This window comes from Kwoniella bestiolae, chromosome 2 (genome assembly GCF_000512585.2).
Source record: "Kwoniella bestiolae CBS 10118 chromosome 2, complete sequence".
Lineage (NCBI taxonomy): Eukaryota > Fungi > Basidiomycota > Tremellomycetes > Tremellales > Cryptococcaceae > Kwoniella > Kwoniella bestiolae.
The window spans coordinates 1,694,985-1,712,572 of record NC_089242.1 but is presented as its reverse complement, the minus strand read 5'-3'; the positions used below and the strand labels follow the sequence as shown (position 1 = coordinate 1,712,572).

Here is a 17,588-nt window from a genome sequence, read left to right as displayed (position 1 = left end):
TTGTGATAGATCGAATCAAATGGAATCAGATGCTGAGACAGAGAAAAACTTGAATTATATGGTATGACGAGCTCGTTTCTTGGGACGTAGTATACCTAATCCATGCTCTCGCCACTCCCATTCTTCACCTCAGACCTTTCTTCAGAGTTGAGTAACCTCCTTTGGACATCAAGAAAGTCAGCTCAGCTAAAGCGTAGCCAGAACAAAGGGTGAGAATGTTTGTAACAAAGCTCGCAAACGTGTATCACAAGGTGAGTGAGAAGGTCGATGACGACATTGATGATCAAGACCTACTGCATTCTCATTCTGCATGTCCAGAATCATCGTTTTTGCCGAAGTATGACCGACACACTATGCTTCTGATGACCAAGTTCGTCTTTCATCTTCATCACATTGATATCGAAACGCAACCCAAAACTGATGGGGAATTTCTTTTTACATGGTGAAATACGTATACATTCAGTCATCCCATTGCATGAGGATATATATACAACAACACACTTAATCTCAACCGTATCATCACATACCGATCATTTCGGTTTATGTCCTAAATTATCACACATATCAGTCACCTCTCCACTCATCATATATCCCCGATTATAAGACCACTTACCATCTTCATTCATCAATGTCTCTTCATCCACGCACTCGAATACCCAGCTCGGAAGTACGATATGTTTCCTCTTTGGTCTAAGATATCATTTTCGTTAGTTCCTAGTCCATGAAGGACGCCTTTTCTCATGATATTGACTTTACAAAGAATTGGCTCGAGTAGAATGAACCTACAAAGCAGTCTTCCTTACTATCTCAGCGTACCTCCCCGAATCCTCGTCATCCATTATGATGTGAGTCAGCTTCTTATCTTGGATATTAGTCACTATCTTTCCTCCATTCTCACGTAGGAGTTGTTCAGCTTGCTGGAGCCTATGCAAATCATCGGTCATCATTTTAACGTCATGTTCGACACCGACGGGAAATTTCTAATAACTGACCTATCAGTGACTTCCTCTGAAGGGGATGATGCCTCCAACGCGTTCTTGGTGGCATTCTCGGAAATGTCAATGTAGAACACCAGATGAGCAAAGATCTATCATATGATCAACCACTTAGTGAGCTCGACATCTTCTTAATTTAGATCATCGAAAGCTTACACTATCTTCCTCATATTTCATCGCCGAGGGATCATCACCCATCCCCTCATCCTGAAAACACCCAAAAATCAGCTGAAATGACCAGTCTTAACCGTTGAAGGGTGGACTTACCTTCTCTGTATCAACCCCTCTGACAGGTAACAGCCTGAACCCCTCTTCAAGCTCAGGCTCAGACTCATGACTGTCATTATCCTCCTCTTCCTCCTGTACGAAAGGTCAGCGACATTGTTTGTCCAACTCCTGATGATCACGTAGCTCACCTTGTACTCCATAGCTCTTTCATCATCCGTATCACTCTCATCCACACTTGCGGCTCGTGATGTAGCTCTGGAGGAACCAGCCGAGGGTGATCGGTGCGAACCCCACTCTTCTTCCATCTTCACCTGTTCGGCGGTCTTGTTGGCTTCATGACCGTTGTCGACTCCGTCTTCCTCTGCATCATAATCAACATCTTCCTCTTCGACCCCATTCACTTCCTCTCCGTCCTCATCTACACCCGTCGACCCGCCCCGATCTCTGACAAGCGTCATGGCATCAATTTCTTCCAAAGTTTTATGGTAGTATCGATCATCTTCTGCTTCATCCGAAGCAAAAAGCAATAATCTGCCATCAGATGTCAGCTCTTTCATACGCATGAAACAGAGCAGCGACTCCACTTACTCCTTGATCAGAGGCAATGGTCTTCTCCTCTCGATACTCTTCATGATCCATTGAGGTTTGATAACGCTCACTCCCTTTCGTATTTGAGCACGCACCAGAGGGTCTTTTCTTGATCGTAAGCTATTTCTCCGCATGGACCAACGATGACAGCTTACTCTTCTCATCCGGCGATATCACAAGTGCTGACAGATCAGACAGTTGAGCTTGTGTGAACTCCCCTCCGTGCTTGTGCACTAAAGCTTCCAAGTCTTGCTTCGAGTGTTGAGCAGTACCCTTGGGTATGTCTGAGGTTTTCAAACAAATTAGCGAAGTCTCCGCGGAAGAAAATCACGAGGAAGAATACAAGGAAAAAACCCACAAAAGGTGAGACCACCAAAGATATTGCTTTCGACCAAATCATCCGAAAGCTTTTGACCTCGAGCCGTAGTCATGAGTTGGACTTTCTGCGTCATCGTATAAAATCAGCATCATCGACGGCAGCTTTGCGTAATATGGCTGCTCACCTTTTTCGTGACAACTTTTCTCCTCTTCCTGAACCTGGATATACGCATTGGCATAGTTTCTCAGCGAAAATCCTGTTAGCAATCAAGAAACCATGAAACTCACGATCCACCTTCGGCATCCGCATATCGCTTCTTAGGTCTGTTCAAGAGAGCCATGAACTCTGTCATTCGGTCAGCTGACCTGAACACACACTCGACACCGATATAACACACCATCCTGGCTCAACTACCACGATTGTCAGCTATGGTACCTCACGGACATTGGAGGGATGGTCATAACTCACGCAATTCCACATGTCTCTATCCTGACTAGCATCGCCTGCAGGATAATCTCTACTCGCTTTATCGAAGTAGATATATCGGCATCTGGGGAATCGGAGGGTGTAGCCACAGCCGTAATTACCCGCTATACGACATCTCAGCTTTTGATTCAATGTATGATGCATGGAAACAATCCTGACCTGCAGGAACGATCTCAGAAGCTTTAATTTCCACCACGAATGAGCTGTTGGTTGGTCAGCAAATCGTCCGTATGACGAGGCAGACTGCAGCTCACTTCTCAGGCTCAATATACACATCGGCTGACATGACGGCGTCAGTTGGTATGTCTCTTTCGGTAATTATTTAGCTCACGTTTGTCGTCCAGTCCCATCTGACCAAGCTGTATCCACGAAGGTGGATTGGTCCTGTCAAAGTTCTTCCAATGATTCTTGTGTTTGTTTCTGTTGATTTGGCAAAATTAGCCCAGTTAGTCATGCGAGGGTCAGAATAAAGCGAAAACTCACAAGATCCACTCATAATCCTCATAGCTCATACCCGAGCCAACAGAGCAAAAAGTGGTGAATCTGTGGACACAAGGAGGGTCAGCTAGGCTCATATGGGGACGAAGCGACCCACTCTGGTTTCTGTACCGTTCCATCATCGTCTTGCTGTACCCTCAACCCACAGAGAAGACTTGATATCTTCCCTGTTCTCCCACCTTTACCCCACCATCCGCCTAAAACCAACAGATCAAGGTTCTGTCATGGGTGTCAGTCCAACAGGAATTACTACTCTGAACGACACACTTACTTCACCCATTTGATCGGAATATCTAGTCTCGAAAGGTTTGAGCCTTTGAACAATCAAAGGCACTACGGAAGACTTAGCTCACTCAGGCTTCACCTTGATCCAATCTGCACCTCTAAAGTTCGTCTGATATATCGCATCGGCCTTCTTTACCACTAGTCCTTCACCCCTAAGACGGACGTCAGCTTCGTCCTTTCACGACAAATATGAACAGCCTCTATTAGGCCACTCACTTAGTCTCCAGAATCTTCTCCAACATAGCTCTAATGTCCTTTCCATTCTTGCCTTTTCGTTCCTCGGCATACTCCAGTCTACCTTTATACTCATCTATATTTCTGAATATTCGATCAGACCTCATCAATCGCTTACGTTCAGATAGACGTTTGTGTGAAAGGCATCGGTCGTTCAAATACAGTATGTCGAAGATCTTGACTGTATGAGCGGCTCACACATGATCAGCTACCGTCTGTGATAGTACTTAGCTCAAATCAGCCGACTCACAACATGGTCTAGGTGCGTTTTCATCGTTCACTCGATCTAGCCGACAAGATACCTCACTTTAGCCAAGTCTTAGTTTCAAAGATGAAGAAACCGCTAGCTTACCTCCAGCAGCAGTCTTGAGAGTTCCAAAAGCGAGATATTTCTCTAAAACAGGGTCCCAAACCAGCATCTCGCCATCAAGTATGATACTTGCCTCATTTATTAGCTCCATCTGTTCTCGCCAGAGATATTCGACTCACTTCCTTACACCTTCTTGGAATGCCCCAGCAATATGTTGTGTCAGACTACCTTCTCCTATATGTGCTCCATACAGATACGCTAAAGCACAACGAACACAGACGGATCAGCTGGGAAGGGCACTATCTGGGAAGAAAGATGGACCAACTATAATCTTTCGCTTTCCTCGAACAGTAGAACCATTGAGCGCCATTACCTCTCATATGCAATTGCATTCTCTCTCCATCCAACTTTTCTTCCATTACAAATTCGGTGGTCGGTCCGCCTACAAGTTTCGCTATGGCTTCGTGGGAAGATGAGGGCGAACGATAGCATAGTTGAGGAAGGAACGATCGGAATAGTTCAATATTGGTTTGCTGACCCCAATCTACCTGTCAGCATTGGTCTTCCTATATTCCCCTTGAAAGTGATTTGAAGCAGCCGGTTGATATAGAGCGTGAGAAGTTAACGCACATGTTTCTCCAACCTCTGTTCCGGCTTGTACAATGTCCAACACACCCTCTTCAGGTCCGAGCATACATTGAACAAGTCTCCAGCATCAGGATGGAAACATCCAAAGACGCCTTTCTCTCTTATTGATATCCTCAGATCTGCGACTCATCAGCTAAGCCTTGATGTTACGCAGCCTCACCTTTGAGTATGATCCGTATGATCCATTCCTGTTCAGCAGCAGTACACTGTTGATTTATCTGTCTGAGTATCGGTACATACTCCTGCCTGAATATGTAGCATCAGCTTTGTATGATTGTCACGGAGAAAGAGATTAGGCTTACTGCTTCAGCCTCCCCTGAGCCAACTGATCAAGTAATAGATTGACAGCATCGACAGACAGTTGACCTTGTTCGACCGTCGACCGAGCAGCGATTTCATAATAACATACTCTCGCGAAATCACCTGAATGCGATTCCGCCTTTCCACCATTCAATTCCTTATCAGCTATCACTCTTCCCTTACTGCGAAGAGAATATGAAGAAGATATAGACTCACCTTGCCATCAACAGGTTGCTTCCATTTGATCAATCTCATCGCCGCCTCGCTATGCCTGTCCAAACCCAGCACTTCGATATAACATTTCGCCAACATTGCTTCCTTCAAATTATATACAGGTCGTTCTCTATCCCTCTGTTCACCCCCCAATAGTATCAGGACCTTCACATGATCAGAGTAGTGAACGAAAGACTTACATCAGGAAGAAGCAACCTAATTAAAGGGTATAGGTCATTACCAACTTTGATTCTCCACAGATCCATGAACCTGCGCAGTATCTCTGTCCGCTTGCTTGCTTGTTCCGTTCGCAGCCTGTCCATCATCGTGCAGAGCAAGGAGAAGTGAGGGGTAGGTTGGAAATTCGTACAGTCCGAGGGTTTCTCGAGAGTCGTCGGGGGAGGTTCTTGTGGTTCGGGTTGGGAAGCTGGAGGAGGAAGTTCATCGTCCGGGTCGAGTTGGGAAGAGGAAGGACCGGGAGGTAGAGGGTGTCGGTGGTATCGCGTCTTGTCCATATTGCTATCGCGGATTAGACATCCGGTGCGGATGATGGATAGGACGTCCAGAAGGCTAGAAAAGCGATCTATGATGTGGAATGACGAAGGTGAGTAGAAAGAGGAAGTGATCATGTTATAGTTGTGTTGATGACGGTGGTGAGTTGACGGTGATCTGCCTCCACTCTTGAGCAAAGGATGTGTCAACAAACACCATTGTCAGTATGATGTTTGTGTACAACTGGGGCATCAATCTAACAGAACGACATGCATCGAGAGTGATTGATCAATTACAACTCAATAGAGAGAGGAGCATCACAGATATACACAGTTGAGACCTACACTTATATACAAAATTCCAATTTGCACCTCACAGCGGCGATATTACAAATGAATCCCATTAATTCTTCTAAAATGGAACGAAACAACTGACAAAATACACAACCAATTTCTAAACTAGAGTAATCTACAAAGTTGAGGTAAATGGGAATCAGATAGGTCAATGTTCAGTATCATTAAGAAGAGGAGATATCTATACAGCCCCATCGCCTCTCGGTAATTCACCGGCGAACTAAAGTTCATCGAGATTAATCAACAACATTGACAGATCGTATGCTTGAGATACACTTACAGCCTCTTTAGCTTTTTCGCAACGATCACCTCCCAGTTCCCTGTCAATCTGATAACAGATGAACAACGCATCGGCACTATCATTCAGACACATATGCAGAGTTGATCAGTCTCACGTGAATGTCAAATATAAATCGAAGTACAACTCACGCATCACCTAATACAGCAGCACCCGCTCTGACAGCCAAGAAAGGTAAACCACCACACAACAGTCCAGCGAGAGGGGCATATGCGGGGTTGGACAATGAATGAGTCATATATAGGTATCCGGCCGTACCCGTGAATAAACCCATGGCTGTCGAGCTGAGTGTGAGAAGGAGTTTGATAAGTGTATCTGCCAAAGACCTATCAGCTACTGCCTTCATTAAACATGTGTGAGCGAACTCACAATCAAGCAATCTACCTCCTTTCCGTCTTCCTGCTAAGCCTACAGCCCTCCTGGCACTTGGCCAGAATGCTTCTCCCGTGATACCGACATAAACCAACGCATAGCCATTGAGCTGATCTAACACCCCAGCAACAATGGCGAAAAACGGTGTAAGGTTGGTTAGGAATGATAGCGGAGTAGGGAGAATCTTTGATTTGGGATTGGTGACTCGCTTGAGCTCGGCTGCTCCTCTTCCTACCGTCCGTACAATGGCAATAATACCCGCTCCTAGACATATTGAACCTAGAGAAGTACCGGTTGCTCGATGAACGGCGGCGGTGGTGATTTCCATCGGCGCTGGGTGAGATTGATCCTCACTGTGTACATCCAAATTAGTCAGGTTGTGCTTCACAGTAAGTGATCCCTACAAGCGAACTCACCGATGGAAGAACCATTCTCCTACCACACCCGCCACAGCTACTCTGCCTATACCCCTTATGACACCCCATGTCCAGACCCAAACAAGTGTGACAAGGAAGATCAGCCACCCGGCGTAAGGTCTGATATGGAATACCCAGGTGTTCTCACGTCTGTATATGACATAATCAGCTCACATACATAACTTCGGCACAGTAAATCACTCACGGATGTCTCCAATAACCGATTGTTCCGAGACGTATAAGCAGAGTGAGGAAGGGAATCGAAGTGACAGCGAAAACACCCAGTAAGAGAGGAGTAAGCAGTAAAAGGGGAGGATGAGTGAGGAGTAAATTGGTGGACAGCTTCAAAACCCGGTTTGTCAGCAAAGATAGTCTGCTTCCGATACCGGGCTAGCTCACCTCTACAACAGAAGCAGTCCTATCCAGCCGCTTCCTCCTTTTCCAAACCAATCTACCAAACCAAGCAGCCAACAACCATAGAAATACTGCCCCCAATCGTAAACCGGTAGTTCCCCACCACCTTTCTCCTTGTTCTATACCCGTAAGACCACTAGTATCGAAGCTTTCTCCTAAAGCCCACCATCCACAAAGGAAGAGCGAGAATGGTATGCTGATAGCCGTGGCGAGTAAGACAGGTCGGACAGTTTTCCGCAAGAGCAGTAAGAATACTGGAGGAAGTATCAGAGTGGGAATGAGAAGGATAAGAAGTAGCGGAAGAAGGGGGACAATGGATGGTGCAGATCGAGTGGGTGTACCTGGTGCGGTCGGTGGCGGCTACGGTTTTGATCAGCCTACGAGCTATCAATAAACATAACTCTTCAAATAGCTTACATCTGTTGATCCCCACACGAATGCTAAACCTATTATTATACCTATCAAGCTAGTGAGCCATAGCGCGAGGAAGCCAGAGTCTATTTGGATCCTGTCAGCTAAATTGTATGACGCATCGCAACAGAAACTTAGCTCACCTTTATATTTCCTCAATCCCTCCCTCTCCCAATGCCCAAATCTCCCATGATAGACCTGTAATCTGACCGGTACTCTGCCTCTTCTCTGACCTCCATTATTCCTATTCTCATCCAATTCATCCGGACCCAAAAGGGGTTCCTCAAGATTGGACGGTTCACCATAAGCGTCTTGTAGGCCGTGAGAGACCTTATACAGTTCCGAAGGGGATAACATATATCCCTCAGGGTCATTCTGATCTCTCGACCTAGATCTAGATTTCTTCCTTGAGTTACCAGTCATCCTAGGCTCATCTTCCTCCGACTCTGATTCTGTCCTCTTATCACTTTCATCCGAGTCTTCATCTTCGCTCGAGGATGACGAAGAAGGTGGGAAGACACTTTGATGGGCCAACCAGCCTTTCCGCGCTCTTTCGGATATTGGTTTTCTCTGTTGTTGCTGAGTAGGTTTATTGATCAATGATCTTCTTACGTTAGCCACTTCATCTAAATCTAGTTCCTCTTCTTCTTCTGACTCGGATGACGACGCTGCATAGGGGTTCGGTACCCTAGTTTGTTTCCCTTTGCTCCCAAGAGAAGAGGAAGGTTTAGGACCACTCTCATCTTGTGGACCAGCAAATAACAGACCGACGCCTATCCCACTCCCCATCCCCGATTCGTCGATATCTGGAATTCCTTCTATACCTGGACCGGGAAATGGCGGGGTACGTCGTACTGAGTCTGAGGGAGAGGGCGATGTTGATCGCGATCCGCCTGCCAAGTGAGGGTGGGAACTGGTGATTGACGGTGAAGGAAGGAAGGGGTCATGGGAAGGTGACGGTGGTGATGGAGCTCTGAATATCTATGAGCGGATATCAAGGATATGTCAGTCAATCTCTACTCTGTCATATTCCAGATTGCACGTTACACGAATATCCCAAGGGATGAACAGGATATCTAGAAGACTTACTTGACTTCCTTCGATACCTTGATTACCCGCCTTTCGAGATAAGAACCGACTCGCGTAGTTGGTGAATGCCGATGGCCCAGCTTGAGAGTTCTGCATCCCATTCGACATGGCGGTAAAGTATCTCTCTGCTTCTAGTCTGTCGGCGTTACAGGCTAGAATGTGTCTGGGAGAGAAAGAGATGAACGACAGGAAAAGGAATCAAGGAAGACCGGTGATAAGGTAGCCTTCGTTGGGTTTGGTGGAGATAAGCCCCCGCCTGCGGGAAATCGTATATTGATACCGCTGGTTGATGTGTTCACGTTGTTGATATACCGCTCTTCACTCGATATGAGGGTGGTAACGGTCTGTCATGAGTGATACGAAGGATTGATTGATGAACAGCAAGATGAGAGGCAGAAACATGATGGAGATATTGTGTACAAATGGGTGGCGTATGGTGAGAAGGTGATAGTACCACCACAGTAGTATGATTACCGGACGCGGACTCGTCATTATGAGCAACAACACCGCTGCATTACGTAAGCTCATCAGTACAACACCGATGTGGCACACGACCTAACTCTTCCCCTTGCAACCTCACTGCAACCCAAGTGCTGCGAGCGTGACGAACTATTCTAGGGGGTCCGCATAATGGTCGTTTGAGGGACACAAAGGAAGTACTGTCAATTCATGTATCAAGGGATATACAAAATACTGAATGGTCTAGGTGGCCGTACATCCATCATCTCTCTCCCAATCACCCCCACAATCGACCTCCACGATACAGTCACTGTCTTGAATCTGGTACCACGGATTTTGAGCAGTAGCATGCAGCCATGCGAATCGTCCAGCAGGGGCAGGATGCAGTTTGAGCGTACACTGAAAATCACAAGGATCCTGGTGTAAGTCACGATATACGTCAAAGGAAAAAAGTAGCAATGCTCAACTCACAACCACGTCCATATCGCCATCATTAGTCTGTTGAAGATGCGTACTGGTGAAATGATACTCTTTGTCTGTCACTTTATCATCCAGCAGAATCCACTTGTAATCGCCTTTCACAGCTTTCGCTTCTGACTCGGAGCCTTCCGACCACTATTCTCACACATAGACCATCAGCCAAGGAGACATAGAGATTTTATAGCGTGCTAGAACCGCTCAGCTTACTTTCATGGGGACATTGGATGACCACAATGCAAACAGCCCAGCTCCTTTGACGTCCTTCGCAGCCTTTTCAACCTTTTCACGACCCTTTTTGTCGTTATCGGGGGGTTTGAATTCAGTGGTCTTGGGTTTCTCTTCAGTCGTAGAAGTAGGTTTGGGCTCTTCCGTAGTGGACTCGGGATGTTTAGTCTCACTGGTGCTGGAGCCGCTGCTCGGCTTCTCGGATCTCATCCAGCTGTTGTTGGACTCGTCTCCACCGGTTGATGATTGACCAGTCGCAGAGGTACTCTCCAGTTGACTTGCATAGCTGGTAACCAGGGAAGTAGTGAGGACAGTCGAGCCTAGATTGGTTGACTGCGGAATTTCCGGGGTGACCCATTGACTACTTTGGACCGTTACGGTTTCTGGGGCTTGGGTCTGGGTAGTGGTGACTTCTTCTAATCCCGATAACGATCTGGACCCGTGTCAGATTCAGCGAGTAAAACAGCTATAGAAGATCTTAGCGGAATTCGACTGACTCGGTAGATCCGTCATCTGGAGCGGCAAGCGGGCTCGTCAGAGCCCCGCCAATTAATGGAAGAACAGCGAGTAAGTAATTCATCATAAAATTATTCAGTAAAGATTGAGGGATTCCAGTAAAGATTGAGGGTTTCGCTTGGAGGGTATGTCGAGAGACTGAACTACACAGAAATTTGGTGTTCATATATCACCTGCTATTCATCGATCAATCAATCATGAGACCATCCCTGACACCAATAGCAATCTCCCCTTTAAAATCGTCTGACAGTCAGTCTTCCGTCCTTTGTGACTTGATAGAAAGGGTCGACAAAAGAATGTTCCACGAGTGAACGCAAGGGTCCTATTTTGACACATATTTACGTCGCTGCGAGATACGTAGGCTTCATTTCAGAGCTCTAAGCAGCGACAATCAATCGGTTTCACTCAGGAAAATAGTATTAACAGCTTGAAATGTCTGAATGCAGGCCGATCACCTCTGTGATGACCGATGTCTGTTAGGGTGAAATGCTCGGGAGTGCGCTGTGGGAGCAAAACTAAGGAACCTCTTCGGGACAGCATAATCCATGTCAACAATACGAGTACATGTATACAGAGTGTATTGATACAACAGATAGTCCATTCTTAGACACACAAAGCCCGTCCACCGACAGATCAATCACAGATAGCTCGAGCATGGGGTAACAACGTCAATCAGGATCTGCACCAAATTATAAAGACTGTCAGAACCCCTACTTCATTAACATAGACGCATCAGAAACTCACGGTTTAGTATTCCTCCTCAGCTCCTGCGGTAGACTCAGGAGCACTTTGTTCTTTCGGAGTTTCGTGGCACCCACAATCAGCGGACGCAGAACTTCCATAGGTGTTCGAAGCAGCAGCCGAGGAGTATTCCGCTGAAGTAGAAGAGCTGGTAGCAGCCGCAGCCTCAGACGTAGTTCCACCATATGTGGGGTTGGAGTAATAGGACTCGGACGAGGAAGATAAAATGGTGGCTTGAGCAGTCTGGGAGGTGGTACCCGTAGGTCTCTTGCAGCTTTTGGCAGAAGAGGTGGATCCGTAGGTAGAAGAAGAGGAGGGTGCAGAGGTGTATGTGTAACTGGAAGCTACCGAAGATTCTGCTGAAGAGGGATAATAGCTACTTCCCGTCTCGGTCGCGGATGTATCGGTGGTGGTTTCGGGAGTGTTCCTTGGGCCGACGGCTGCTGCTGAAGCGTAGGTGCCAATCAATGGCAGGAGAGCGAAGAGGGTATAGACTTGCATTATGATTGGTTTTCGAAAGTATTGAGTCAGTAAGTAAACAATCAACTGGGGATAGAAACAGTAAACGAGTGTTAGTAAGTCAATTGGTTCTAGTTCTTCTCTAAAGATCGCTTGCATGAATGAACGAGTAGAAAGTACGATCCCAGACCTAACCCGTTTTATAGTCCGTAGAAGTCAGATAGAGCAGCCCAAAATAGATTATCCCACCTTTGATGTGGGTATGCGTGTAGTGTCAAGCTAGACGTCCTTTATATGGTACGCAGGGGCGATCGACAAAGTCCTTTATCAGGCTCTGCGCAAGCTTGAGAGAGGATCTCAGCCAATTAAGAACAGGTCTTCAATGGAGATCAATCTGCTCGGTCACGCAAGATCTAGTTTGGGAACCATAAGGTAATTTTGGCTCAACAGATCAATCCAACATACACCTGTTGTGCGGCTCGGGCTTTTCACAATATACATTTGGATATACGAGTGGCCGAAAATCAAGGGATGAGCATGTATAAAACAGCAAAAGGATATCAAAGCCCAAAGAAACCTTGTAGCAAACAGCGAGAGCACAATATCTATACAAGTGAAAAAATAAGAACGTAACAACAACAAAGATGTGAAAATAGAAATCAGGATACACAATTCCGATAACAAAACCTCCTCACTGCAGAGAGTCTATTGAGCCATAGGGTCCTCAAGCTTTTGGAAGCCATCGGGAAGGATCGCAGGAGAAGGAGATCTGACCCTCGTTCTCTTTCTGATAGGACTTCTCTCTCGCTTGTTCCTGCCAGAAGTAGGACGGGGGGAAGGAGATCGTTTTCGGCTGATTCCAATACCGGCATAAGTCTCGTCGTTTCGGGGCATCTTGATATGGTATCTTTCCGGATCTTCTTCTTCTTCGTCCTCCATATATTCCTCGTCTTCTTCTTCTTCGTTATATTCCTCATCATCCCCATAGTACATATCTTCGTCTCCCTCATAAGCATACGCTTGTACATCTTGACCGTTGTATTCCTCTCCCATTCCTCCCTCTGAACCATCTTCATCTTCAGACGCATCCCCACCGTCGGAAGCAGTGGCATAGTGAGATGCTACGATAGCTCCCTCGGATGAGCCTTCTTGATCCTCATTATCATCCCCTCCTTCCTCAATAGCATCGTGGTGGACGTGATCCCTATTGTCCTCAGGTACAGGTGCAGCTGCAGGCTGAGCAATGACCATCGCTCCACCACCCGCTTGTTCTGCATGGTGATGCCCATTTCCAGCGTTTCTAAGACCGAAGAGAGCCTCAGCCGCCTCATAGAGCTCTTCGAGATCTTCATCGTCGTCGTTATCGTTCCAGAAACGTTGGGGACCTTCTGGTGCGGGTGCTGGAGCAACTTCCGGAGCAGGAGCAGGGGGCGGTGGGAGTGCGGGGACAGGAGCTGGAGCTGGGATATCTTCCTCTTGATAAGGTGGCGCGTCTTCTGCTTGAACAGCCACGTTGGCATGTTCATGAGCTTGATCATCGTTTAAAGGCGCTTGAGCGATGGCTTAATCGTATGTTGGAGGGGCATCATCGTTGCCGTGAGGGAACCCGTCACCTTGAGGAGCAGGAATGTTGGCAGCTACGATGGCATGATCGACAGGAGGGGGAGGTTGTTGTTGTTGATGCTCGTGAGCTTCCGCGTGAGCTTCCGCGTGGGCTTCCAATTCCGGTTCATCTCCTTGTTGGTTATGCTCAGCTTCTAAATGATGGTTGATTTCCTCTTGGGCTTCAGCGTTCCCTTGTCTATGCTCTTGGTATTCATTACCGTTGTCTGCTCCGGCGTTTCGTTCGGCACCATCTTCGTTGGTTTCCAAGGTGTTTCCGTCTTCTGGAGCTTCATGTCGAGCTTCGGTATCGTGATGAGGGTGATTGGGTTGATGTGGTGGCTCTTCATTGTTGGAAGGTCGAAGGGGAGAACCAACGTTGAGAGGGGAAATACCACCCCATCCGTCAGCTTCCCCGGAAGGGGCTCGATTTCTATCGGGAGCGCATGCGAGGATTCGGTTCTCAGGTTGATGGATAGTCTCTATATCGGGGGAGAGCATGTAGATATCTCTTTGATCGAGTGCGATTGGGTGCTCTTGGGCACTGTTGAGGTAGTTTCTCATCATCCTAGAACCTCTTCCGAAAGCTCTCAATGCCATTTCTATTCCCCTTCCTCCGGCTGTCAAGTCGACGAACCGCCTTTGATCATAAGGTAATTTCCCATCATGTTCGATTCCTCGCCAGAAGAGAATGGAAGCTTGGAATTCCGCTAATCTAACTTATTCTACAGTTTTGTGGAAGGAATATGATTTCCATCCCCTTGGAACCTTTTGTCTTTTCATTTGACCGTTGGTGGGATGAATGAAAATTCCGATCTTGCCACCTCTATCTTGTTTCTTGAATTCATACGGAGCGGGTACCGTTCGATAGCCTCGATGCTATACTCATGATCAGTTTAAGAGCAAATATACGAAATCTCTGCGTACTTACAGTGAGGAAATCCTTCAGTTCCTTGGCATATTCGGTGTTCTCGTGGTCGACGCAACGAGAGAAGGAGAAGGCGGTGGCGGGAAGGGCTTCGAGGTAGTGAGCCTCTGCGGGTGAAAGCTCGAGAAGAAGCTCAGGGAATTGTGGTTGCGGATAATCAAGAGCCATTGCGTCCAACGTGTACTATGAAGTTTCAAGGTGTTCAAAGTTACAACGCAACGATCTAAAGATAATGAAGATGATATGAATTGTCAAAAAGCAAAGACAAAGACATGGGCGGAATAATATACGCCAGACTGGCGGATGAGTGGCCATGAATTTAGGTTACTAACCTCCACTGCATCGCCGCACTGTGCGTACTACATCTTATACATGTCAAGTCCGCTCATGTATAGCGAAATCATGGCCGGATCATGATATTTTGAAGAAGGTTGACCGGTGAACTTTGATTTTGCAAAATAGATGACGATTTCAGGGAAACATTGAGACTGCCACACCATGCACGATACTGAAGGTGCGTACTATGCTGTGATCTGACTTGCACATGTTCTGCCAACCTTCTTTTCTCTCCAATATCCTTGCTAGTATCCTTGCAAGGGTGGCAAATGGGCCAGATGGAAAGGACTCTCGTTTCAAGCAGTGGAAAGCTGTGTCTCTCAGTCGAAATACGTGAAAGCTTTTTGAGGAGGTGAACGACAAACAAGGATGCTTCGCGCAGGTTTTGGAAGCTCAATGTCACTTCAATGACTGATCATTTCAATGATTTTAGGCTAGTTTCGAAAGGTTTCACCAATAACATTTCTTTCAATCCGCTATTGTTGATCTTTCCATGATTTAAGAAAACATATATATGACCCCTTTACTCTCTGTAGTGCCGTGAGACACCGGGTTCACCGGATTCCGAAGCGTTTAGTCTTACCATGTGCTGGTCGTGTGGTAGCTACGCAGGGTGAGCCAGCGTGAAGGCATTAAATGCGGGGAGTACGCATACCCCCAGGGCGACTTGACCACCTGTCGAAAGAGTTGATCTCTGACATCAGGGGGTTGCAACGTGAAGTCGTGGTTCCATGTGTTCCAACGCCAGGGGTTTCTGCAGCTCTCGATCTCAATGACACGTCGGTCGAGAAATGAACCTGAAGTACGAAGTTGTACAGGGAAAGGAACAGAAGTCACGTCCCTCAGTACGATTACCTGTATGACTTGGAAAAAAGTTCAGACTATCAATCGATGTACGAATACAGCTAGTAATCTAGTGACTTGTTGTTCTTTTTTGGCTGTGTCTCAGAAATCAGAGTCTTGTCGCTGGTAGGATATCAACATGCACTGTAAATGATTGTGTGATGCGTAGTCAATCAATCTGTCTCACAGTAGGTTGATAAGGTTATCAACCTCGTTTCACCTTGACCTTTCTAAGGCGACCTGACTCGTGGTTATCGTGTGCTACAATGTCACATCTCGAATCTGTCTCCCTGAAGCACATAGATATCACCAAGCTATGTCGGGGCAATTGCTTCCTCACCAGGCGATTTGATGCACGACTGTAGCCACCTCATTCAGCACTCGTGCGCTTCTTCACAGGCATGATCCATCACATCGAGCGAAAGAAGGTTCATCTGCCACATGGCTAATCTACTCATCCGCCTCAAACGCACTCAACCTCCAGAATGATGTCACGCCGGACGCAAAATCACTTACATGAAAACAAAATGACATGTGGTTATGGTAAATCGGGTGCCTGAAATCCCAGAACAATGGGAATGGGCGTACAGAGGAATTTCTTTGATCCTGCGTTGCTTCCCGCTTTAATCAATCAGATAATCAAATAATCAAGTGTAATAACATCCCTTGAAACTTGTATGGCGTACACCTCTCATATACCACACAAGGTCACCATCAATGCACTGACCGAGGACATAAGTCATGACGAGAATGATGATCAGAAGGTGTCGGTGGAGCGAGCTCAATCTAATCAATCGATTAATTAATCAAATGTTTGGTGGGGTGTGGTGTCAAAGCGTCGTTTTCGACTGGGCTAATGTTGCATGCATGGAATGTGTATATATACCACACCAAATTCTGACTTCAATCATAGATGTCAAGCACCCTCTCACCCAAACTTGTACCACAGTATCGTCTGCGTAGCGCCTCAATTCACCTTCATATTCACGCCCTCAACTTTACTCTCAAAGATGCGATTCGCCATTCTCTCTACGCTAGCTTTACTCCCCGGTCTTTTAGCTCTCCCTACCAAATCGGCTGAGCTGAGGATTAGAGACGAGACAACAGATAGTATCGCCTCTTCCGTATCTACCACCAACAACCTCGGAGGGGACTTGCAAAAGATCATCAGTCGCATTAGTAAGTCAACCCCCCGTCTCCCGTTCACTTCATTGCATCGCAGACTGGACTTGAGCTGACTGACACCCTCGACTAACAGAAGCCGACCCTCTAACCTCCCTCTCAGTCTACGTAGACAACTCCCACACCACCACCTACAACATCCCTCAAGAATTATCCAGCGCCTTCTCAAAAGCCATAAGCGGTATCGAATCTCTACCTTCTTTACCTAGTTCTTCGAACCCTACTAAAGAGGTATTGGACGACTACGGACCATTGGTCAAGGCTGTTACACTTAGTGTGTTTTATACGACGATCGATTTGAAGCTGTTGAGTCAAGATACGGTTGGGAACTACATCCCGGGATACAAAGAGTACACGAACAATTTCGAGTGAGTACAAATACCTACTTCACGGGAGGATAAATTCCCTGGTGGGCTGATACGAGTGATTTCGGCGCTTTAGTCAACAAACCTTCGAGTTCACCAAGGCTCTCGATGCTCAGTATGTAGGATTCATCAACGAGTTGGCCACTAGGTGAGTTCACCCTTCACATCACACAAGTACGTTGGTGCTGATATAACATGGCAGTGTCGGCGCGAACACCCCTCTAGGCCAAGCTCTCAAGGCCATAGGAGGTCAGACATTCTACCTACTATTCGATCACATCTCCGCTCACAACTAAAATTTATTCCACTTTTCTTCTTCGCTCTGATGTATTTGTAAAGGGATGAAGAATCCTTACCCTTATAATGTAGCTAATAGTAACAATAACGACCTAACATTAATTGTATATACACTTCACCCAACTAAAAGTATAATGCATTGCCAATTTGCAATTTGCAATTTCAATCCAACACATTCACCCAGATACAAGAGTTCAGCACATAAC

At 46.5% G+C, this 17,588-nt stretch overlaps 7 protein-coding genes across 7 annotated transcripts; 1 reads left to right on the top strand and 6 right to left on the bottom strand.

Moving 5' to 3' along the window:
* Positions 1–530: 530 nt before the first annotated feature.
* I302_103784 (uncharacterized protein) lies at positions 531–5,619 on the bottom strand (the record flags this gene model as incomplete). The annotated part of the gene is made up of 30 exons (XM_065869740.1): positions 531–547; positions 614–690; positions 787–924; positions 993–1,087; positions 1,152–1,202; positions 1,263–1,355; positions 1,412–1,754; positions 1,812–1,914; positions 1,967–2,095; positions 2,170–2,254; positions 2,315–2,348; positions 2,418–2,506; positions 2,599–2,720; positions 2,776–2,819; positions 2,871–2,895; positions 2,948–3,036; positions 3,100–3,159; positions 3,212–3,333; positions 3,386–3,407; positions 3,468–3,551; positions 3,616–3,814; positions 3,884–3,919; positions 3,986–4,071; positions 4,123–4,201; positions 4,269–4,476; positions 4,574–4,683; positions 4,752–4,837; positions 4,894–5,030; positions 5,108–5,242; positions 5,305–5,619. 30 exons carry the CDS (start codon positions 5,617–5,619, stop codon positions 531–533), a joined length of 3,213 nt encoding a protein of 1,070 aa, XP_065725812.1.
* Positions 5,620–6,130: 511 nt separating this feature from the next.
* Positions 6,131–9,057, bottom strand: I302_103783 (uncharacterized protein; the record flags this gene model as incomplete). The annotated part of the gene is made up of 10 exons (XM_019189151.1): positions 6,131–6,169; positions 6,230–6,305; positions 6,379–6,562; positions 6,617–6,972; positions 7,036–7,185; positions 7,241–7,377; positions 7,435–7,809; positions 7,867–7,946; positions 8,004–8,841; positions 8,950–9,057. 10 exons carry the CDS (start codon positions 9,055–9,057, stop codon positions 6,131–6,133), a joined length of 2,343 nt encoding a protein of 780 aa, XP_019048713.1.
* A 594-nt stretch (positions 9,058–9,651) lies between these two features.
* On the bottom strand, positions 9,652–10,696 carry I302_103782 (uncharacterized protein; the record flags this gene model as incomplete). Its single annotated transcript, XM_019189150.1, has 4 exons — positions 9,652–9,807; positions 9,880–10,023; positions 10,096–10,546; positions 10,611–10,696. 4 exons carry the CDS (start codon positions 10,694–10,696, stop codon positions 9,652–9,654), a joined length of 837 nt encoding a protein of 278 aa, XP_019048712.1.
* A 680-nt stretch (positions 10,697–11,376) lies between these two features.
* On the bottom strand, positions 11,377–11,871 carry I302_103781 (uncharacterized protein; the record flags this gene model as incomplete). The annotated part of the gene is made up of 1 exon (XM_019189149.1): positions 11,377–11,871. One exon carries the CDS (start codon positions 11,869–11,871, stop codon positions 11,377–11,379), a length of 495 nt encoding a protein of 164 aa, XP_019048711.1.
* Positions 11,872–12,534: 663 nt separating this feature from the next.
* On the bottom strand, positions 12,535–14,031 carry I302_103780 (uncharacterized protein; the record flags this gene model as incomplete). Its single annotated transcript, XM_019189148.1, has 2 exons — positions 12,535–13,391; positions 13,443–14,031. The coding sequence occupies 2 exons, from the start codon at positions 14,029–14,031 to the stop codon at positions 12,535–12,537; spliced, it is 1,446 nt and encodes a 481-aa protein (XP_019048710.1).
* A 120-nt stretch (positions 14,032–14,151) lies between these two features.
* I302_103779 (uncharacterized protein) lies at positions 14,152–14,527 on the bottom strand (the record flags this gene model as incomplete). The annotated part of the gene is made up of 2 exons (XM_019189147.1): positions 14,152–14,310; positions 14,363–14,527. The coding sequence occupies 2 exons, from the start codon at positions 14,525–14,527 to the stop codon at positions 14,152–14,154; spliced, it is 324 nt and encodes a 107-aa protein (XP_019048709.1).
* A 2,021-nt stretch (positions 14,528–16,548) lies between these two features.
* I302_103778 (uncharacterized protein) lies at positions 16,549–17,381 on the top strand (the record flags this gene model as incomplete). Its single annotated transcript, XM_019189146.1, has 4 exons — positions 16,549–16,717; positions 16,797–17,088; positions 17,162–17,233; positions 17,288–17,381. The coding sequence occupies 4 exons, from the start codon at positions 16,549–16,551 to the stop codon at positions 17,379–17,381; spliced, it is 627 nt and encodes a 208-aa protein (XP_019048708.1).
* Positions 17,382–17,588: the final 207 nt, after the last annotated feature.